The sequence below is a fragment of the Lissotriton helveticus genome, chromosome 7 (genome assembly GCF_964261635.1).
Source record: "Lissotriton helveticus chromosome 7, aLisHel1.1, whole genome shotgun sequence".
Classification (NCBI taxonomy): domain Eukaryota; kingdom Metazoa; phylum Chordata; class Amphibia; order Caudata; family Salamandridae; genus Lissotriton; species Lissotriton helveticus.
In genome coordinates, this window is record NC_136068.1 from 15,011,855 (window position 1) to 15,036,666 (window position 24,812).

At 45.1% G+C, this 24,812-nt stretch overlaps 1 protein-coding gene across 1 annotated transcript; it reads right to left on the reverse strand.

Annotated features, from left to right (window-relative positions):
- Nucleotides 1–235: 235 nt before the first annotated feature.
- LOC144767900 (pregnancy-specific glycoprotein 22-like) lies at nt 236–24,528 on the reverse strand. Its single transcript, XM_078651243.1, has 4 exons — nt 24,459–24,528; nt 20,830–21,180; nt 421–558; nt 236–339 (listed from the first exon to the last, which is right to left on the reverse strand). Exons 1-4 carry the CDS (start codon nt 24,526–24,528, stop codon nt 236–238), a joined length of 663 nt encoding a protein of 220 aa, XP_078507369.1.
- Nucleotides 24,529–24,812: the final 284 nt, after the last annotated feature.

Consider the following 24,812-nt stretch of genomic DNA (forward strand, 5'->3'; position numbering starts at 1 on the left):
TTCTGCTATACCTCTGACTGCGCCCACTGGCCCAATCCACAGGTTATTCCCGCCCTCAGATTCTCCGTCCACAGTTCCCCTACTTTTTTTCTCCACTTCAACCACTGCTGCAGCCTGTGCTTGGCTACTTGTCTATTATATGTACATACATCTTTATGGTAATAATATGTGTTTCTCTTTGCAGTTTGGGAGTAGGCTCTTGGTTACATCCTGTACATATGTATTTATAGATTTATTATACGGCACTCACTGCAGCCTGTGCTGGGTTTCCTTTCTCCACGTTCTCATAGTTTACTGCAGGTTCATAGATGAATCTACGGCTGCCACCACGGGTCGCACCTGAAATAAGAGAATACATTATATCGCACCTGCTTTTTGACTGCTTTAAACTTTGAAATGGGACTTTGAATAGACTCTTACCATTCACTTTCTTTGCGCGTCTCTCATAGAAGAGAACCACACCAAGGACAGCGACGACAGCACCGAGGAGCATCCCTGAAGCCACCGCCAGGGTGACCCACCAGCTAGAACAGGAGGCATCTGAAGCAGGAGGAGCCCCTGAAGAAGAGAGACAACCTGTGAGTGTCAGGCTCGCCGGCTCTTGTCATATGCGGTTAAACGCAGAAAAAAGAGGAATATAAAAAGGAGTAGAGAAAAAAAGGTCTAAGAGACTCTTCAAACACACCAGTATTTTGGAATAAAGGTTCTGAGCTGGTTATAGTCACCCCTCAACAGCAGTATATCATTTGTCAAAATGTGATTGTTGAAATGGTTTTAGGATTTGCATTATTATGGAAAATGTTTCTAAATAATGAATTTAATAATGGGTCTATTCTGGTAATAATATCCTCACATGAACACACTTGAAATTAGTTTAATATAATGTATAGCAGTGTGTTTATTAATGTACTTTTGTTGCCACATTTTGATGAAATGTCCATTTTATTTAATATGGATGTTGTTTTCTGCTCACTCCTGTTACTTGCCCCCTCCAACCAGTTCTATATGTGTATCTTTCCGTATGCAGCTTTGCAGATGAAGACTACATTATGTCATTGTAAATTTCCTAAATATGCATGAATTGTGAATACACTTCCCAGTGTTTCTAACGTTGCAAGTGACCAAGGTCCTTCCACTGAAGTTCCATTACCGGGCTCTTCCGCTGGTGCATAGTCCAATGTCCATTACTGGGCTTAGCTCTCTTCCACTGGTGCTTAGTCCAATGTCCATTACTGGGCTTAGCTCTCTTCCACTGGTGCATAGTCCATTATCCATTACTGGGCTTAGCTCTCTTTCGTTGTTGCATAGTCCATTGTCCATTACTAGGCTTAGCGCTCTTCCGCTGGTGCATAGTCCAATGTCCATTACTGGGCTTAGCTCTCTTCCACTGGTGCATAGTCCAATGTCCATTACTGGGCTTAGCTCTCTTCCACTGGTGCATAGTCCATTATCCATTACTGGGCTTAGCTCTCTTCCGTTGTTGCATAGTCCAATGTCCATTACTGGGCTTAGCTCTCTTCCACTGGTGCATAGTCCAATGTCCATTACTGGGCTTAGCTCTCTTCCACTGGTGCATAGTCCATTATCCATTACTGGGCTTAGCTCTCTTCCGTTGTTGCATAGTCCATTGTCCATTACTGGGCTTAGTGCTCTTCTACTGATGCATTGTCCATTGTCCTTTACTGGGCTTAGCCTCTCCCACTGGTGCATAGTCTATTGTTCATTACTGGGCTTAGCCTCTCCCACTGGTGCATAGTCCATGGTCCATTACTGGGCTTAGCTCTCTTCCAATGTGCAAAGCCATTGTCCATTACTGGAGACAGCGCTCTTCCACTGGTGCATAGTCCATTGTCCATTACTGTATCCATCGCTCTTCCACTGGTGCACAGTCCATTATCCATTACAGGGCTTAGGTCTCTTCCGTTGTTGCATAGTCCATTGTCCATTACTGGGCTTAGGGCTCTTCCACTGGTGCATAGTCCATTGTCCATTACTGTATCCATCGCTCTTCCACTGGTGCATAGTCCATTATCCATTACTGGGCTTAGCTCTCTTCCGTTGTTGCATAGTCCATTGTCCATTACTGGGCTTAGTGCTCTTCTACTGATGCATTGTCCATTGTCCTTTACTGGGCTTAGCCTCTCCCACTGGTGCATAGTCCATTGTCCATTACTGGGCTCAGCGCTCTTCCACTGGTGCATAGTCCATTGTCCATTACTGTATCCATCGCTCTTCCACTGGTGCACAGTCCATTGTCCAATACATGGTGTAGCGCTCTTCCACTGGTGCATAGTCCATTGTCCATTACTGTACTCATCGCTCTTCCACTGGTGCATAGTCCATTGTCCATTACTGGTCTTAGCGCTCTTCTGCTGGTGCATAGTCCATTGTCCATTACTTGGCTTAGTTCTCTTCCACTGGTGCATAGTCCATTGTCCATTACTTGGCTTAGCTCTCTTCCACTGGTGCATAGTCCATTGTCCAATTACTGGGCGAAGCGCTCTTCCGCTGGTGCATAGTTCATTGTTCATTAGTGGGCTCAGGGCTCTTCCACTGGTCGATAGTCCATGCCCATGGATTAGGGCTACTAATGCGTGCCACTTTAAGTTAACAAAACCCCGTCAAATGATACAACAATGACAGTTCTGCAGTTCGGACCTTGGGGATAAGCAAACAGTACCTTAATCCACAGTTCTTAGTCCTCGGAGGGTGGCTTGTGAGAGTGTAGTCAGAGAGGGGCAGTGACATAATTGTCATGGGGATGGCCCAGCCCAGTCTCTTCTGAGCTCTTACGCCCCAGGCATGCCCGCACGCGTCCCACGCTCCGGGAGAGCTGCTCGGTATTTAAAGGGCCTCCTGACCCAGGTGAGCATCGTTGGAGGCAGGCAGAAGAGCCACAGGGTGCACTGGGACCAGTAGTCCTGGTCCCCCATTGAAACAGCGGTGGTGTGGCAATAACGGAGAGGGAGCAGGTACCTTAGGAGCAGTGGTAGTTGAAGTTTTCTTGGCCTTTGGACAATCAACAACCCTTGTCCAATGGGTCTTTACTTTACATAAATAACACCATGGTTTCTTTTTGAAATTTTGGGACTCACCCCCAGATGCAGGTTTTTGGGGCCCTTCTGATGATTCCTTTTTATCCTGTCCCCACTTTTTTTCTGTGGTTTAGAAGAATCTTGCTTCTTCTGGTCACGTCCATTACCATGGCTTTTCTGCTTGACTCTGGCGCATACCCATTTGTCTGCCTTGTTTCCCGGTTCTTGGATAGAGGTCAGATCAGAGTCCACCAGATATTGCTGCAGTAGTTGGTTCTGAAAGTTATTAAGGATATGCTCCCTCATTATCAAATTGTACAATCCTTCATAGCCCTTTACCTTGCTTCCATGAAGCCAGCCTTCCAGAGCCTTAATAGCGCTGTCTACAAAGTCTACCCAGTGGTTACTCCAAACCCAACTATGAGAGCACTCTTCAGTACTGAGTAATTGTCAGAATCCTGTTCACTAACAGCAAGGAGCATATTTCTACCTTTGTTAGTAAAGGAGAGCCACATGATAACTTCCCAATGCTCTTGAGGGACCCTCTGAACTTTGCAGGCGCTCTCCAAAGCAGTGATCCATTTATGGATATCATCCCCTTCCTGGTAAGGAGGAACTATCCTGCTTAGGTTCCTATTGTCAAAAGAACTTTCTCTGAATCTAGGGACACTGTTGCTGCCGCCATGGGTCCCAATTTCTTCCTAGTCTTCTGTTCTTCCAGGGACTCTTTTTCAAGGGACAACTGCTCTTGTCTGAGCCTAGCTTTCTCAAGTTTGAGCATTTGGTATTCCCTTTCCAAAGAGTTGTCCTCCTACTAGAAATCGAGGTCCCTATGGAAGTGCCTGAAGCATTGGATTCAATAGAGGAGGACCGAGACCTCCTTGATCAGTTCTGAACCCTCCCAGGGGGAACAAAGGTAATGTCCTATTTGCCATCTGCACTATTCACCTATTCCCTGAGGGTTCAGAGGGTAGCAGGTTGGGCTCATTTGATTCCACCTGCCCATACTCTGAATTGAGGTCACTAGAGGAACCAATGGTAATCCCTCTTCAAGAGTATCTCCACCTACACGAGACTGTTAATCTGCTCCTCCTGGATGTTTGTCATCCTGGTGCAGCAGTTCAAAGAGCAGCTTAATGGTGGGGTTGCAACCTGCCTTTATCTTCCTAAGGCTACACAGGGTCCTTAGTTCCTGAAACTTTAGACCACTGTACTTAGTAGACTTAGGTACACTGGTCTCCCAACTAAAGACATGGCTCTGGGTGTAGTGAGGTGTTGCACCTACCTACCCTCGTGGAAGCTAAACTCCCTGAGGTTGGAGAAAGGGTTGTGTGAGACTCTTAACTACTCAACTCTAAGTTCAGTAGAACGTCCTTATTCTAAGCTGTCTTGTATGTGCTTAATATTAGTGATTGTTTTTCAATTTTTCCACACCAAGATTAGCTGGTAAAACAATGCAGTCTTGAATCTCAATCGCTGCAGACTAATATAGTAGGCTGGCTTAGTATATGGTGCACACTTACGGAAGTGTAGCACCCGGCACTAATCCTTACATCCCTTATGGTGATTTTAGTGGTCTTAGACAACCTTTAGAAAGCTCTTTAAGTGGAAGCTTTGGAGAATGGCCTACAGGCTTAGTCCAGAAGGAGTGCAAAGCAGCTTGTTTTACAAGAAAGTAATCTAACTTTTATGGATTAAATGAAAAAGAACCACACAATGTATTTATACAAATAGATATTTCTAATAAGACACTCACTAACACATACAAACATCTCCAACCCGGAGAATTGCACAATGCACACAATACTTTGCAAATAAAACAGGTAAGTAGCACGAATACCCAGTGGTCGCCAGGGGGAGACCATTCCATATACTAAAATAGCGGGATGCGAACCACGACTCAAGTCAAGACTATACCCAGAAAATGTAGAAGTGCTGGGGACCCAAGGTAAGTAACCAGGAACCCCACGTCGGCTGTGTGCAGTGTGGGAACATGACGGCCTGCTCAATTCAAGTAAATCGGTAAGTCGCGGTTGCAATTTTAAAAAAGAAGGACCCTTCCCAGCAGGCCATGAAGAATCCCAATGGAAGACAAAATGTTGAGGAGCCACCCAACCCATGGATACCCTAGGAACCAAGATACCTACATCAGGGAATCCGGGTGCATAGATGCGAAGTGGCATCGAAACCGCTGTCAAACTCAATGGAGGATTTCAGGAAGATGCCGCTGGAAAAGAAGGGGAAAGTGTCAGGTGGAACCCATAGGTGTATTCACGATGAGCAGTACCTGCAAGTAGAGGAGACAGAGTTCATGGCGCTCAGAAGGGACCAGGAGGCATGGATGACAAATGCCCACCGATATCGGGTGTTGCAGGAGAGTTGACAGTGTCCTTGGAGCTGCAGCTGTGTGGACCAGGCAATGCTGTGGAAGACCAGGAGCCGTTCACACGCTGACCCACATCAGATGTCGAGAGTTGAGGGGTCAGTGTCCGCCTGGAACACCAACAAGCCTTGGCAACTTCAAACAACTTGGCAAGCAAAAAAAAGGTGCAGTGTCGGGATCAGCAAGGTCCAAGAGACTCACAACAAGCAGGGGAGTCAGAGTAGGCCCCGGGCAATCAGGGGATCCCGCTGGAGTCAAAGAAGACCCTCAAGAGGACCCACAGGACGGAGGCACTGGAGTCACAAGAAGACCTCGAGCAGTTTGACAAAGACACAGGTCCACAGTGCAAGAGATGTGGTGAGGAGGAATATCTTGGTCACAGGAGATATTGAGGTTGAGGCTACTTGGAGCTCAAAGATCTCTGAGGAAGAGAGCCAATAAGCATTTGCAATGACAAGTTAACATGGTGCACATTGGTTCTTTTCCTGCGGTTCCAACGAGGGATACTGGCCTCAAACTCAGTGAGAAGACAGTGCAGGCCTTGACGGAGTTGAAGAACCACCGCCTGTGTTGCAGAGCCTTTCTGAGTCAGTGGGAGCCCAGGATCAGCAGACTGGTCAGATTTGTTGCGGTGCCTGCAGATGCAGGGAAGTGACTCCTTCACTTCAAGAAAGATTCCTTCAGGTGTCTTGGATGTCCACAGGCCTTGGGAGGATCCTATTTGAAGCACAGGCATGGACTTTGCAGCAGACGAGCAGGACTATGAGACTAGGAGCAGCATTAGTCTTACTAGTTGCAGTCTCGGTGCCCAGAGCCAAGTCCAGGGATGTCCAGAGTGCCCAGACGGTCGAAGCAAAAGTGGTGTCAGATCAGGTTTGGGACAGCTTGGGACGATTCAGGGGTCCCACCCAGATGAGGGGCTGGACAGTGGGGAGGGTACTCCCATGTCTTTTGTCCAGTTTCACGCCAGAGTGGGAGTCAACGGCCCTCAGAACTTGTTTGAACTGGAGTATGCAAGGAGGGCACCAAGTGTGCTCTTCAATCAGTCTCAGTGTGGCTGGTATGCATCCCCACCCTGCCCCAACACACTAAATTTATTTATTTATTTATTTTTGAAATTTATAAAGCGCATCATATGCCCGTAGGCGTCTTGGCGCTAAGACTCACAGGTGCCTCAATATGCTCAATTTACAGTTTTAATTATAAGAAATAATAGGATGGGGAGTTGGAACTTACTGGTCAAACAGCCATGTTTTCAACAGTTTTCTAAATTGTAACAATGTGGGTGGTGGTCACACCTCCATGTGACAGGATATCTATTGTTACGCCTTCCCCTGCTCAAGCTTGGCTCAGCAGCAGAAGGGCAGAAACATGTCTCTGGTCGCTGTCTGGTTCTGGAAGACTCGTATCGGAATCACTGAGGGCCTCACGGAGGAGCTTTATAGTGCCTGAAATCATAAATCCCACACCGTTCACAGTGTGGGAGGTTTGATTCCAACATGTTTGATACCAAACATGACAGGGTTCATTACAGCCAGTTTAGAGATGGTCATTGCGTAATGACGCTTGGCACCTCTATATATCATAATGGCTGATGCACTTACAACCCGGGAAAATGGACTACGAAATTTGTAGGGTTGTCCCGCTCATGCAGAGGCACCCTCACACTTAGAACTGAGCACCCTACCTACAGGATTAAAAGGACTGCTTTATGGGTGACTTATAGGTTTTAAGTGGGGTCCTTAGATATAGGGAAATCTATATCTACCGTAAGTGGTGCTAGCACCAGCTCACACAGGCTACAATGGCAGGCCTGTAGTCAAAGTTTCAGAAGTCTCTCATGGGTGGCATAATACATGCTTTTACCCCAAGTGGGACCCCTGGGGTACCTATGCCCTGCATACCTCGGTACCATATACTAGAGACTTATAAGGATACACCAGTGACCAATCCGGGATATACCTAAGTACTCACCATAACTCATTTAGGAGAGCAAGCACATAGGCGTGGGTCCTGATTAGCAGGGTCAAAGTCAGACTAGTCAGAAACAGCATAACACCAGGCAAAAAATGGGGGTAACCATAAAAGCTGATTCTACTTTCCTACAGGCAAGCATACCTTATGTGGGCAAAACGGTATGGAGGCCTAAACATGAAATACACCAAATAGCAAAAAAAAGGTTTGGGGGTGGGCAAAGTCAGTCAGCAAAGGTGTTGATTGCTCTGAAATCGTTTATAAAAACTCTGGGACATATTATCAAGGAACGGCTGTAAAATTATCGCCGCTTTAGCGGCAGGCAACTGCAGCTAAAACGGCGATTATGGGCTTGATAATAGGCCGTAGAGACTTCCCATAGACGCCCATGTTCTTTTGTTAACATGGGCTTCTATGGGAATTCTCTACGGCATATTATCAAGCTCATTATCGCCGTTTTAGCTGCAGTTTCCTGCCCCTAAAGTGGCGATAATTTTACCGCCGTTCCTTGATAATATGCCCCTCTGTCTAGTAGGGTCTATGTCTATTTATTGGGAGGCCTTTCCTTTTCTGCCGGAGATGCTGTTGGTTTCCTTTGTGATTATATCAATTATAATGAGATGACTTTCCTTTCTACCAGGGACTCTGTCCTTTCCACTTATAATTTAGCTGTTCATTCGGGACTTAGAATAATTGGATTTCTGACTATGTATTATGCATTTGAGACTTCACAGCATATGTTGCATTACTCTATACCCCTTGATTTTGAGATTTTGTAATAAAACCCTTTAAATATTCTTGATCCAGAAATCAGTTACTGAAGGATCCATGTTAATTATTTATACTTGGCTAGATTAATGTTAGGTTTGATAATGAGGATGAGGTTCTTTATTGATAGATTGAGGATTGAAGCGGAACCGCTAAAGGTGTAATTTGGGGTGGTCTGAGTTTCAGAGTGCCTACATTTTCGGGTTTGGGGTGCTGCTCCCCATACTAGCAGGTCCAGCTCAGTGCTTGGCAGTCACCAAAGGAGACATGAAATTCATTCTTCACCCATGACAATCACCTATAATCTGCAACACACAACCCTTGTTACACAAGAAATTCACACCAAACTTCACTCTGACCTACCTCTCTCTGGAATGGAGACGATCATCGGGGTGGAGGTCTGGATTTTATTTCCTCCAGCTTCTGGCGCTACAAAGCAATCAGAAATTCATTCTATGAATCCTTTGAGCACTTAATTGTGAAGTGCATCACCAGGCCCTCTGACTTCTTATCCTTGGAAACAATTTCCCTGCTCCACAAAAACCATTCCTTCTTTTCATCAGGCATTTTTGGCCCAACTAAAGGTTCTAGCCTCTATCCTATCTAACAGTTCTGATTAACATCTGCAGCAGTTGTGTCAATGACATACTGAAAACCTTCCTCAACAAGTAATCATATGTAAAGAGTCTTTAAAGTTCAGGTGTATGGTTTGTCACACAAGGGAGTCACAATGGGTCCCATCACCAATCACCTACGGTGGCAGCACCAGCTTCCGCAAGGAGGTGTCATTATCTGCTCACCTGGAAAATGAACGTTTTTTTTTAAAGACATACTTCTTCATCCACTTGTTCAAATTGTCCCCACTGCAAACTTTCATCATAAGAGAACTTGTCCTGGATTGTTGCCAAGTGACTATAGGTATGAATTTACTGCCCGTCTCCTAGAACAGTCTCAATGACAGACTAGAGTTTGGCCTAATAAGTCAAACTCTGGTGAGACAATCCACGTTTCTAAAATGTCTAAGGGGCATATTAGCAAGAACCTTGTTAAAATTATTGCCATTTTAGCGGCAGGAAACTGCTGCTAATACTGCGGTAATGGGCTTGCTAATATGCGTTATAGAATTCCAATAGAAACCCAAGTTAGATGTCCTTCACATCTAACCTGGTATAATATTGGAATTCTATAACGCATATTAGCAAGCCCAATATCGCCGTTTTAGCAGCAGTTTCCTTCCACTAAAACGGCGATAATTTTAGCGAGGTTCTTGCTAATATGCCCCCATTTTCGTTTTATCTATCAGATTCTGACTCTCTTGTCAACTCTTGTTGGCAAGAAATATTAAATAAAGACTATGCTTGTGCTTGGAGATGCAATTTAATGGAGAGCCTAAACACTTTTAAGTTCCCGTCTTTGGAACACTTGGATGGAAACAACATTGTTTTAAAGCAATGTTAAATCAATCAACTATCCTTTTATCATTTTTATTGGATAAGGAGGCGATTGCAAAAAAAGGCATGCTCAGTCTGTTTTTAACTTGTACAATAAAACCGAGCCCCAACCCTATTTAAACTCCAATTTAAAACTGGTTTTAAGGGCTAGATATCTTATGTTAAGATTTGGCTGCTATCCAACAAAGGATTGTGTCAATGAAACTCTATTGCATATTGTATGTATTTGCTCTAGATTGCGACAAGAGAGGCAAACACTGTTAAAACCAATTTTTAAGGAAATAGGAGTAAGAACGTACCGTTAAGCAATTGCATTGTGCCTCTGAGGGCATACCACCACTTTAACAACCCATTTTGTTAAGTTCATCCTTATAGCTGAGAAGAAACTGACCCAGGCTGATGTTTTGCCTGTGTTACAGGAATAATAAATGGTTATATTATTAGCCTTGTTGTTGTATTAGTATTGATATTGCACTGGTGTAAGATGGGTGTCAGTTAAGGTTAAAACCTTACTGCTTGTAATTAGTAAAGTTCATTATGACCAGATATTAAAGTTGGCCGATATACCCAAAATTAGTCAAATAATTCTAATCTTAACTCACTCCTTTTAGTGGAGAAGCGTGGCTCAGTGGTTATAGGCGGCAGACCCAGAAGCTGAGATTGACTGTGGACCAGGGTTCGATTCCCCGCCTCGGTGGGTCTCGGGCTCAAAATTCCACAGACTCGACAATTCTCGCTCTGGTGCCTACTCGACTCACGGGGTCACACTCTACGACTCTGGGCAATAGCTTGCTCAATCTCCACTATGGCCCCTCGCGGCGGGATGCCTGGCTTTCACCTTGTGGACACCCTGCCGGGGTTTCTCACAGGGGAATACCAGGACGGGTTCCCTAAGCAAGCGCCGGGACGCTTACGGGCAGCTGTGCGCTTTACAAGTCCAGCACATTTACATTACATTTACACATTTAAAAAACAAATATGTCAGAACAAAGGCACGTAGGCTTTTTAAACGTTTTCATGATATTTATTTGAATTTATCAATGAGTCCTCCAATACATAGTTTCCGAAATTTGTTCTGAAAAATAGATTTCCTTGCATATGATCCTAATAAAATGCTGTTAAGCTTTGAGTAGAGACATGGAGGCACTTTATAGATTAAGTTATTATTCATTATTATATATGATGTCCGTATCAAGTATAGCTTGTTCGAAGGGATTTCACAAAGGCACTTTAATTAAGATTGAATGCATGGAAGTTTGTATTATTATTATTATATAGAGTGGTTACATAATGAAATGGACTAAGTATTAATTTTATGATGTTTTATTTGATTTCAATGGTCCAGTACGGTGTGTCATCCCTGAATTATCTTGAAATTGGTAATGCATCTGTTCAAAAATTATTTTTGACGGCTCTGTTTTAAGACTTGTTGCTTTTATTCTCCATGATTGTAATGATTTTTAATAAATGGTCAATAGAGACTTACATACGACTGATGCACAAAGTGTTTACCATATTCACTGTTGTGGTTTCGGGCATGTTTTTCTCTGATTTTAAAACTCTCACTCTTCCATTTAATGTTCTCTTCAGATTCTGAAATCCTCCAGCGAATCCTCCTCTTGTCAGTCAGCACAGGTCTCCCTCCTCGCTGGCAGAGGATTACCACAAGGCATCAGACAATGCCTTGGATATCTAACAAAGAATCAAGTATTGAAGAGAACCAAACTGACACATGTGACCTTATCTGTGATCATTTCCGGAATAACAAAATCCTCGCCAACCCTCATCAATGACCTGAGAGTAACATATGTTGTGGAGAGACAGTTCCTCTCCCCCTTAATCTAGTGTATTTAATATCATTATTCAGAAAGAAACCCATCAATAGTTACAAACTTCTGAATTTAAAAAGATTGATATTATGTCTAAAATGTTGAGACATTACATACAGTGGGGTAAATAAACTTTGTCAAATTATCACTTATTTCAAACAGTCAAACACTTTTACTAAATTACATTTGCCTTTTAATTGCCCACTCTAAGCATTAACACTCCAAATTTTCAATCCAATTCTAAATTATCCTATTAAATATATGGTGAAGGAATATATAGAGTATGTATTTATGCAACACATTTCTACCCAAAAGTAATGGAGAGTTGTCGTCTAAGGCGTTTGTCATGTCCCTTAGGTTAGTTCCAACATGTACACACCGATTACGTACATTTCGTCCCATCCACACGACATAACGGTATTACACAGGTGACCTTTTAGCCAGTAGCTTACTTCTGTCTCTCTGACATCGGGCTCTTGGTAACATATCTTAATCCCTGTACCTGACATACACAAAACATGTCCCCAAGCACAGTAGATTTATTCTGTACAAGGGTCACCACTTTTCATTCATGGCCAACAGCCAGCTGCCTATGATCATGTTTGTTTAGAAAAGGATTGGCAGAGGATTAGTGAATGCTTTCAACACATATCGATTCTAGAAAAACCCCAAAGTGACCACTTTAGTATAAAAGACTCTCACTTCCCCTTACTGAGACAGAGGAAGAATTCTTTTCAGACTGGACCGAGACTCTGCAGGCTGATCCTTCGACAGGCAGAGATCCGACATCCCTTGCCGGGTGCCATCCTCAATGCAGAGACGGGGTCCTTCATTCAGAACCATCAGGTGAGGGGTTAGCACTTCCCCAGGGAATTCTTGGCTCCATTAGGTTCCATTAGGACATGTCCTAGCACTTATACATATATATGTTTCACCTACACCTCTAGGCTAAGCACGGCTAAGTAGGATACGCATCGTAGGAGTACGCCAAGGCTATTGTTTTATGTAATATGCTTTTATTCATTTTATTAGCATTATGGTAGTAATGTATCTACATTTTACGATATTGGTAATAGCGATTACGTTTGTCTACTCCTGTCTTTTGATTGTCGCAGCTAACATGTTTCATACTAGACTGAAGCTTGACCAATATATACTTATTGAAGCCATTCCAATCGTCACTCTATGTTTTCTGAGAAAAGCAAGCATGAGTGACTGAGCGAAAGATACCGTATTGTTTCTACGATACCTGAGGAATCAGGGTGTCATGTTCAGTAGTTGCCAGAAACTACCTACCACGCTGTAGAATGGTAGTGGCACTGTAGAGCTAGCAGGTCTAACGGCTGACTCATCCTCTGGGGTGTCCAGAGTCTGTCTTCACACCAAGCCCTCAGTTGAGGTCATTCAAAACTTTGGGTTCCTGTAGGGTCCTAGCAACTACATGACACGTTAGGGCATAAAACCTTGGAGAACAAATTAGTTAAGATTATGTACAGAGTTCTGCTGTTTCTACATTTTCATTTAACAAACTGATAGAGTCACTTTTCTTTTTTGAGTTTTGGAAAGTCACTGAAATACAGCTATGGTTTAAACCCCTATATGAGCTAAGAGGGAAGTAATGTTTTTAACTGCATTAGAGGTGAAAATAAAGGGCAGGCAGGCTCTAAATCATGTGTTAACTGATTAATTTAACCAATTAAGATCAAGTCTTATTCGGGACCAAGTAGGGTCAAGTATTTTTCTAATGAAGATAATTCATTATCTTCATGCTATAGTTTATTCATAGAAAGATAATGTAATATTTGACCGAAGGCCGGATAAAGAATGTGGAGGGATTCATTTATCCAGACTTGAAGGCAAAAGGACCTCCAAACAATGGTGGGCTGGTGGCCAATTTGTAACCAAAAACGAATGCACTACTGGGAGGTGACTGAAACTTAGTCCAGAATCCTTCCATGATGAAGTCTGACCAGCCTTGATCTCAGAATGTCTCAGAAAGGGGGCTTCTTGAGCATATGATGTCAGATATCCCCATGGTAGAACCCTGGAGATTACTCCTGCCCACAACTTGGGACTACACTTACACTTCCTGTTATCCCCACCTTTCTGGCTCACGTACTTGATACTGCCATACCACCAGGGGTTTCAGATCACAATACCAATCACCTCTGACTCGATCTGGGTGTGTTGAGACCACCGCTGAGTCGATGGAGAATGAACCTGTCTCACTGTAAATTGCCTGATGACAACTACACTCCCAACTCGAGGTATTTTTGGAACATAATAAAGAGTCAATTGACTCCCCTAATAAACTTTGAGCAGCAAGAAAGGCAATTGTAAGGGGGATATCATCTGAGACACATCCCATAGGAATCAAGAGGCCTCCAAGAAACTAGAAATAATTGATAATGGTATAATGATAAACTTTCATAAGCGAATAAAATCTTGTCACTATTATCAAATTTGCCAAATATGAACCCTCCAGCAACCCTGACTCAGAAATACATGGTCAAGCAGGCTCTGCAACCTAGTCCTGAGGTTACTGATTAACAGGTCACATGTTAGGTGGCAGGTAGCTGGCAGACAAAGCACAAACAGTAAACCCAGGTCCATCCCCCAGATAATCACAGCAACACCATAGTGGTCCAGGGAATTTGGCCGCAATAAAGCACATATGGCCAGAGGGGTGCGCAGAATCCCAAAACACCATAAAGGCAGATGCCACATGAAGTTAGGAACACAAGCCAATCAGGACACAGCGCACACAGTACACGCAGTGATGAAGCGCCCCTCATGCTGGATGTGTGGACACATTACCCGCTGGCCCACATTGTGTCCACCCAAGGTTGAAGCCCACCTACATTTGTTATCAAGGGCCCTATTTATGACCCAACAGACACAGCCCCTATCTTTTAACAAGCAAGGATCTCCAGAAGCAATTCTATGATACCCAATAACGAAGACTCGCTCAGTTTGATTGTACTTTGAGATAGTCCTCAGGCCTGCTTTAGTAACTGTGCTCCTGGTCGAATTGTTTAATTAAACCAACTGTTCCTGTTTTGCCAAAAAACTTCTTCTCTTTAGTTTTTTCAAGGTAAGTTCAGATTTGAGCAACATAGCGCAAAGACAAAATGGCCACCAGAACGTTCCACAAACAACATTCGACGCACATCCACAAGGCCAAGCGGCCACACCAGCTGAGGAAAATTAACACCAAACGAAGTTGATTGTCATCTAAATCATCGCTGACAAGTTCCTCAAGATCACCATTAAGTGAAAGTAAAGATGATGGCTGTGTGATGTTGATGTTTACCTCAGAGAAACATGCTTGTATGGGACTAGTCGCATGTCACGAAATGCACAAGTGAAAGAAGAGTCGACATGAAAAAGCACCCAAGTCTTTCAAACATTGTCCAAAGATTACTCCTAAGATAAAAGGGTGTTCGATACCTTTCATCCTCAACTGTGGTGCGTGGATAAACATTATGCCTGAGAAGAAATACAATGGATTATCTCTATTGCCTCAACTTATGCCATTGAAAACTAAAATATATATATTGACTACCTTGGCACCCTTAAAAAGTCAAGGTTCATTTGAAACTACGATAAAACACAAGAAAACACAAGTCCAGGCACCCATTCATGAACTTCCAGGTACGGCGTCCAGTGCCTGTTTACTCAGCTCCAGCACAGCTGCTGATATGGGACTGATAACATGAATGCTCACCAAGAAATAGTTTATCAGTTGGTTCCCTTCGTTATATAATTGGTTAGAAAAAAACAAGACTATGAAAGTAGAGTTACATATAGAGGAGGCTTATTGCCCTATCGCTCAGGGACACAGACAATTGCATTTCATTTGCAGAAGGCAGTTGAAAAAGAACTTGAGTCAATACTCATACATTATATCATTGAGTGTTCCACTGGTCCGACGCCAGGGGTTTCTCTCATAGCGGTAAAGCCCAAAAGAGACAGTGAAGGAGCTGTAGGGATCTGCCTTGACGTATTTAATGAACAAGGCAATCCAGGTCAGCACTTTGCTGAATCGATAACACAATTAAATGGTGCGACGGTCTTCTCTAGCCTGATTCAAATAAGGGATATCATCAGATGCAACTCGAGGAGAATTACAAGGACATTACACCCTTTTCTGCACTTATTGGTCTGTTCTGATATAAAAGATTACGTTTTTGTGTGTCATCAGCCGCAGAGCTCTTCCAAGACGTCACATCGATGTATCATACAGCCTGTCCTAAATGCTTTCAATTATAGTGATGACATATTGGTTTTCGGAGCTACACAGAAGGAACATGACAAAGTTCTCACACAAGCATGTCTTTTACTAGCTGACGCAGGTTTATCTTTGAATGCCAATAAATGTGAGTGCCATAAAACAAGTTAAAATTATTTGGCCAGATCTTTTCTGATGGGGCGATCCAGCTAGAGTAAAATGAGAGCTTCTGTAATGTAATCTCTCTGGGATCAATGATGGAGCAACTGCATGTCCAATAATTTTTGACATTTGATTCTATTTTTTTAATCTGGTGTGGGAATTTTTCTTGTGTGGTCGTGTGCTGCATAAATACTTTTCATATTGTTTCTGAGGTAGGTCTGCCTCTTTTGTACCAACCTACCCAGGGTTAAGCACAGGGTAATTTAGTGACTTTTTTGTGGTTCATCCTGCAAGGGACTGTGGCTGTTGCTTGACCAGGGCTCCCACCCTAGTCAACCAACAACACAATGTCTGACAGACACCAACAAGGTTTGTTTGTCCCCCAAGGTAGTAGCAAGGTGAGGTAGATCTTCCTGGTGGAGACCTTGATATGCATCTGAGAGTCCTCGGCACTTGGGTGGTACGCTGTGCCGGAAATCTGTAAGGGCTAAACAGGGCTAGAGGAAGAGTGGGGCCTTAAGGGACCCCTTGTGACAGAGAGACTGAGTAAGGGTAATTTGTCAACGTAAAGAATTTAGGAATGATCGCTCTTTAGGGCTTCAAGAATAATTCAGTCTTTTATGCTTTTCAAGGCCACTGCCAGGCGGAGGGGAATAGCGAATATATAGGTATAACTAACTAATACATACATCGTCAACATAGTGCTACGGGTAAAGCCCACACTCTTCAACATCTAAATGGCCATCGTAAGAAATCACGGACTCAACATCACACAAAGATGCTGATGCAGCTGGAAGGGAGACTGTGACCTGTCAATCACTGTCTCAGACTCAATGACGTGTCAAGGCTGCTTGTCGCACAATAGACTTTGCTCCATCCTCATTGGCTGCTCAAAGCCACTGGTCTGAAGCAAACCAACCCTTTTGCTAATGTTTACATGTACCACACCTCCACCCTTCTCACACAACACGGAGCCTCGGACAGGTCTACATGGCCACAGGCAGGGACAGTGAAGCTGGCCCTGGTGGCCCCTGCCTGCCATCTTCAAGTCCAGGCAGGACTCAGGAGAACCTCTGGTGGTCCCTGGCGGGCACCAGCTCTGAGCAGGAGGTCTCTTGAGGCCTCTTACAAATATTAAACAGATATTATGATCAGTCGGAATATAAAGACGAGCCTGAAACACGTCCTGCATGGGCCACTTCTTTTATTGATAAACGGGAGACAGCCTGGCGCGACCCCCAGAGTGGCCGACCTTGGAAGTGGAGAAGCAGGTTCCAGCCCCAGCCTTGGATCAACATCCACGCAGCAATGCCCTTGGGCCAGGAGTGCCCCACATAAAACTGAAAAAAGAATCTAAAAATACACATTTAGCATTAATTCTCTCTCAAATACTTAGATGAAGGAACCCCAAATTCTTCCATTAATTCTCATTTACTTGGATGAAATGACCGAAGACTCCTCCATAAAGAATGTTTTGAATGTTGTCAAGGTTTGTGGAACTCTCTTGGAAATGCACAATATTCTACGTACTTCGTTATATATTTCCGGTTAACCCAAGGCCGAGCACAACTTTCTTTAAGGCCTATGGTCTTTAAGGAATGTTACTGGAAGCGTGTAATATAGACCCCATGGTGCGGCCCTCCTCGTGGAAGGGGTGCTACCCCGCCTGTAAGATTATCTTTACATCCATCTGGGTCTCCCTCATGCTCCCAAAATGGAACTAGGGGGCAAATTACCAACAAGTAGCGATATTTATTGCTAAATAGGCTTAGCGACGATTTTTTTATCGCTGCCTATTGCTGGATATGTTAGCGACGAAATGCTCTTAGCCATGTTATCCACCTCCCATTGGATAACAAGGCTAAGAACTGGTCTGAGCAGGCGTTAAGTTTTGGAGATATTTGCGCTTAGCGGGAATATTTTCAACGCTACGCCTGCCTTGCTAATAGGCGATAGCGACGTTAGCGACTGCTTTCAGTCGCTAACAGGTTGGGTACGCCCACTTTGCATGTCATTAGCGATAAATATCGCTGACATGCAAAGCGGGCCCCAAACCGGTCTCTATTGCCTACAAGGGATGTATGACGTTACAACGCACACTTTTACAACGCATACCATTACAACGCATTTTTTACACCGCAACATCCATTGCCACGCACACCATTACAACGCATACCATTACAAGTAATACTTTAAAACTACCTTTACAACGCATTCCACTACAACGCATAGTACATTTACAACGCATACCATTACAACGCATTACACTACTTTGCATATAAGGTAAGTGTTGGATAGTGTAGGGGTTAAAATTACTATTCTAACTCCAGGGGGTGCAACAGTAGGGTAAGTGTTGGATAGTGTAGGGGTTAAAATTACTATTCTAACTTCAGGGGGTGCAACAGTAGGGTAAGTGTTGGATGGTAAGTTATGCGTTGTAATGGTATGCGTTGTAATGACTGCGTTGTAATGACTGCGTTGTAATGGTATGCGTTATAGTGGTGTGCGTTGTAATGTCATGCGTTGTAATGACTGCGTTGTAAATGCATGCGTTGTAATGGATTTTGCGTTGTAAAAGATTTGTTGTAATGGTAGTGCGTTGTAAAAATTGCATTGTAAACGTTGCATACCGCCTACAAGCTGTCGCTAACATCAGTTAGCAACGGCTTGCTAATAGGGCGATAGAATTATTGCTGCTTAGCGGCCGAAAATGGCCGCTAAATCGGCGATAATTGCCTATAGCCCCCTTGTTAATATGCCCCAATGTGTTTTAAAAAGCCACCTTGATCGTCAATGGTGCTATAAGCTCCTTGGGGTACAAGAGGCCTGCGGCCCTGAAAGTACTGTGTACCCGCCTCCGGGCTCAAAATCAGGGCCGGCTTTAGAGCTGGTGGTGCCCGGTGCTACAATGTTTGTTGACGCCCCTCCAATGACCTCCTTCTACATATATTCCCTCACTACCACCCTTTAACAGTACCCCACAAATCCCCATAACCACCTTCTCTCTCAGATCCATGTATTTTGTTTTATAGCGCCAGTCACACCAGCGTAGGGTGTTGGAGAACTTTACATCACACACATTACACAGAGACAATCAATAATCAGTATGTAAACCAGTGCACGGATATGTCACATAAGACCGAGGACTACAAGGTGTAGGAGTCACAAGTCATCCCTACTGGTGGACAGTGTAGTGTAAGAGTGCTCGGTCTGGAGAAGCACACACTCAGAATTTAAAACGTAACACCATGGTTGGGAGTTGTCTTTACTAATAAGAATTGATTTCTACCCAAGTGAACCCTCTTTGCAACATTAGAATTATTAGAAAAGACAGGAGGGGAATCATAATACTCTAACCTATACCTTGCAGTTTGCATGCAGCTCTTTGATGACAGTTATTAGCTCAATGTTCTTTGTTAGGATTAAAATGTATAAACTGCAAGTAACAAAGGAGGCCTCTGACGGAAGCAGAAACAGAATGGACGTGTTTCCATTATATGCTCTTTGTGATCTGTAGGTTACACGTGCTTTGCAGCAGGAACATTAACCCTCTGCGCTACTTTAGGAGGAGTCAAAACTTCCACCAGAGAAAACACTGATCTCTGCAGCACGCCCATCAATCACCAGAGTTATCTGGACACTTTTATTGTTGCCGTAAAGGTGCTGGAGGTCAGGAACACCGCAACAGGTTCTTTTAAAACCATAATGTACTTGAAAACAGCACTCCCATCGGCCCCACCCCAAAAGTAAGGGGCCAATTACGATGGTGATCCGCGCACCATCAACCCTAAAATTTCCAATGCCAAATTAGGATGGAGTGGGAATATGAATGGTACCGCGGCGGAAAGACCCTCTGCCGTGGTCCCGCAAGGCGGTCCTTTTCCACCCGCCTTGAAGGACCCGGTACAATGGGCACTACGATGCCTGTCTGTTTTGGCGGAGATCCCGCCGCAAAAAGACAGGTGGAGAATGACTTTGGTGGCCCATTGCGGGCCCCAGGGGTTGGGGGTGGGGTGCTGCACATGGGGGGTACCCATGGTACCCCCTGCATTTGCATGTACAAGGTGACAGGCACCGTACGGTGCCAGTCACGGTATATATTCAAATGCACAACATGTATTTTTACATTGTGGCGGGTGCTGCCACCCGCCGCAATGTAAAAATACAGGCTGTGCCCGGCGGGTGCATCCTAACTTGCCATAAAGTTGCTGGAGGCCAGGGATGCCGCAGTAGGTGCTTGTGAAACGTATTGTACTTGAAAACACGGCCCCACTTCAAAAGTCAGTGCCTTGTGCAGTGGCACCAACCGCACCACCCAAGGGCCGGCCCTGCACACAATCACTGCAGGCTGAGAAGTGCAAGTGTCCGAGGGTCACACACAAGACCCCAAGCTCCTGGAGTAAGAAAAGTGTCCGAGGGTCACACAAGACCCCGAGCTCCTGGAGTAAGACAAGTGTCCGAGGGTCACACAAGACCCCGAGCTCCTGGAGTAAGACAAGTGTCCGAGGGTCACACAAGACCCTGAGCTCCTGGAGTAAGACAAGTGTCCGAGGGTCACACAAGACCCCGAGCTCCTGGAGTAAGACAAGTGTCCGAGGGTCACACAAGACCCCGAGCTCCTGGAGTAAGACAAGTGTCCAAGGGTCACACAAGACCCTGAGCTCCTGGAGTAAGATAAGTGTCCGAGGGTCACACAAGACCCCGAACTCCTGGAGTAAGACAAGTGTCCGAGGGTCACACAAGACCCCGAGCTCCTGGAGTAAGACAAGTGTCCGAGGGTCACACAAGACCTCGAGCTCCTGGAGTAAGACAAGTGTCCGAGGGCCACACAAGACCCCAAGCTCCTGGAGTAAGACAAGTGTCCAGGAGTCACACACAAGACCCCGAGCTCCTGGAGTAAGACAAGTGTCCGAGGGTCACACACAAGACCCCGAGCTCCTGGAGTAAGACACGTGTGTGCAGGTGGCAGTGACAGGATAGGTGTGACCGACCTTACCGTGCACCCTGAGCTGTGCTGTGGCGTCCTGCAGCTTCCCCGGGTCCACGTACATTATCACGGTGTAGTTTCCGGTGTAATTCGTCTGCACATCTGTGATCCGCAGAGACCCGTCCAGGAGCAGTACCTCCTGGCCAGTGTATTTGGGACCATGGATAAGAGTATCAATGTCAAAGAAACTGAGGATGTAGTCATCTCCGCCTGCCCCTCCACTCCTGTACCAGAGAACTTCTTCAAAACGCCCCTCGTACCGCAGAGACAGGGTGACAGTGTCTCCCACCGCCGCGGTCACCACATCTGGAGTGATTGACAGCTGCGCCGCCGTGCACGGGAACAATGACGTCACCCAGACTGACGTCACCCAGGCTGAAAGAAAACACAGAAGAGAAACAACATCAGAGGCGCTGCGGCTGAACCCCAAAAACAACAGACACCAGTGGGTGCGGAGAGACAAAGTCGACTGTAACTAGAAGAATGGATTACACAAAAGCATCACAATATCAGCGCAGAGCGGCAACTTCTACACTTGAAGTCCTAGTCAACTTATTTTAAATAAATACACAATTATCACAATGCATTCGAGAAAATATACATAATTATTCCCCCAGTAAATTCCCTAATCCTATGCCAGGGTTACCGTATAATACAAAATCTAAAAACCACTTTAATCAAGCTCCCATAAACTCAGCCCATGTCCTGCTCCCACAGAGAGTGTGGTGTAAACCAGGGTCTTGTCTCTTCAGCCTCCTCGGTGTTAACTCAGTAACCGTGACCAGTCTCCAGAGTGTGATGTAAACAAGGGTCTTGACTCTTCACCCTCCTCGGTGTTAACTCAGTAACCGTGACCAGTCTCCACAAACCTTGGCAGCATCACTGACCCGAGACCCCTAATGTCCATTACAAAGGCTTCAGCAGTTTAACCCATCAACCTTTACTTCCGGACAGACACAAGGGGGAGACTCTGGAGTGAGCTGTAGGGTCACCGAGGTGGCCACGCCTACTGTGAAAGACGCGTCACTTCCCCCACCAGCCCTGATGGCAGATATTGGCGATAACAGGGGTCTGCATCTTATCAATTCCCGCCTTGAAGCCGCCTCACTGGACTGGATCAATACATCAGTGGGTTTGGAGATCTGAGGGTCTCTGGAACAGAGTGACCTGCCTGTAGGTTCTCACCTCCTGTAGGGCACATTCACTAAACTTTCACACACTGCAGCGCATCAAGCTACGCTTCTGCGCTGCGTGAAAGGGAGGGAGCAGAAATGCACACTATTTACAAAGATATGGATCATTCCAGCTCTCTCCTTGCACTGGTGCACGGTGTGCTGCTAGCGCCAACACAGGCACCATGGTGCACAATAGCGCCTGCAGTACAAACGTGATTGTTTTTGTGCAGGAAATTATAACTTCCTGCTCAAATTTAAGGCTTCAAGACATGTTCTCTTTCTATGTGCGCTGCAGAATGCAGCTCCTGTGGAAAGATAAAATAATGTGGAGAAATACATATGCTTCTTCTCGATACCCTCTAGTGTTCACACATTCCCTGGGTTACTCGTCGTTGTAAATTTGGGAATGTGCCATCATCCAGGGGTGGACGCATGGAAACACTCCACCCGTATAATGCCCCCCAAGTAGAAATGCAGTGAAACGCAGCACGTGTACCTTCATTGTGTTGCATTTCTTTACAAAGCCGTGTGACGTGCCACAAATCTCCCTTGCGTGGCTTTGCAAATCCTACTTTTGACTTTGCGTTGTCCTAGTGTCACCTTTCATGACCATCAAACCTTAGTTACTTAAGGAGAAGTGAAGAGCATAGAACACCCACTCATCTCTCGGCCCACCCACAGCTTGTACTTCCCATTGGCGTAGGGACATGCCTGATATGCAGGCTGGTTGCCCATTGGACGGGAACGAGACCTATCACAGTGTGACCAACCCCTTTTGATGAGCGTGGTTCTGGGTCTAGCTTGAGCATGACTGCTACTAACCTGTCTTCAGTAGAGAGTTTATCACCAAATGTTATTGATCCATGGATTCTCATTGGTTGTAGAGTTCAGTCCAAAGACGTTCAATCTCTTCCTGTGAGAATCGCAGCAGAAACATCTGAAGGAAGGAAGGACACCCACTGCTCGCTGGAGCTTTGTATGTGAGAAGGAAGTGAAATCTGTAATTTAGGTCCTTGCAATGAAAAGAGCATCACACAAGAGGAGGAGAAGGAAGGATGGTTCTTAGCAGAACAGCTGAAGATGAGGGAGATGGCAATACACACTTTTAAGACACAAATGTGAGAAATACAACCCACACAAGAGAACAAGGGGGGTCCCCACTCCCAGCAGGCCCCTTACACGTCAGAGAGATCATAACAAGGCTCGACTCACGTTCAGGAATACCTTCAAAAGTAAGAATTCTGAAGGTTGGGCAAAAGATAAGGGGGGCGTTTGGGAGATCAATCAATCAATTAATCAATCAGTAGATTTGTAAAGCGATTCCTGTCCCCGATGAGGGCATCCAGGCGGAGATCACCGAAGATGCATCAAGGACCGATAGACAGAGGAACCAGAGGCCGAGGGTTTCTCTGGTGAATCTTATCAAATATGTGGTGAAGTTGTGGCCTAAGTGCTGGCCAAGAGTTTCAAGAATCTGTTGACTATGGGAAAGAGTATGGGTTCTGGTGCAGAGAAAGAATATTGAGGAAGAAATATCGAATTGCTCAAATATCGTGGGATAAATATCGTTGGTAGGAATATCAACAGAAAAATCCTGGTGGTCAAGAATATCTATTTTAGGTAAGTAATATTGATTAAAAAAAAATATAGAAGTATTTAATATCGTTTGTAAAAATATAGGGGGTCATTACGATGGCGAAGACCCGCCACAGCCTGCTGTGCGGTGGCGGGCCCTGCCTGCCAAATTAGGATGGTGGGGGAATCCTCAGTGCAGCGTGGTGGTCGCAAAGACCACCCACCACTGTTCCACAAGGCGGTCCTTTTCTGGAGAGGGCTCTGTCCACACATCAGGCTCCCTACTCTTCACCTTTCTCCCAGTTCATCTCCTTGTGGATCAAGGTCTCATGAAGGTCATGCAAAGAGGTGAATGTCTCCCAGATACCAGGGCACGTGACCCTGGATAGAGGTCATGGACAGTAAACAACTCTCACCCTGGAGATTAGGAGGCCATAGGTCACCTTATAACAATGGTACTAGAAAAGTGCAAAGATAGGTCCAATGGTGCACACAAATAGTGCACATCTTGTAACTGTAGTGCACTAACTGTAGGAACACTCACCCTGTGTTACGCCGTCACTTCTTTAATTCCCAACCTATGTTCTTGGAAGACTTCTCAAGGTCTTCTAAGTGCATTATACAAACAATGAAAGAACATATTAAAGAACAATTCAGAAACACGCCTGCCTCTTGTATCTCCCTGCCTACGTCATGCTTACGTCATTCATGGGAGACATGGCTTTCCACAATCTTAGATTTTGGAGCTACCGACTTAGCAATTAATTAGTAATGATGTGAGGTCAGTGTCCTCTATCTCCAGATGACGCAATGTATGACCTTGGGAATCTCCTGTGTTTCGCAAAACTGCAGGCACCGGTCATAGAGTCTCACTGTCCTTTGCCTCACCTGTGTGGATCCAGCCCCAGCCGCCATGAACTCGTCCACCCGGCCTCCAGCTCTTCAGGGATTTCACCATTGTGCGTCAAACACCACGAGCTGAGCTCACACTTGAGCTGGAAGAAGAGTTCAGTGTGGAGATCCCACCCTGTGTCCTCACTCCCCTGTCTGCGGGGCCAGGACCCTTGAGCCTTCACAATCCAATCCTTTTACAGTCCTGTGTGCAGTGAGAGTGCCTGCTCTTGCCCTGTCTCCAGACAGTCTCCTCCAGCCCTTCGTGCCAGGGATGTCTCCTCCCCTCTCACCAGCTGTCAAAACCCAGGGTCTGTGGTTAGAGTTGGTCACTCTTCTGCAGAAAACTTC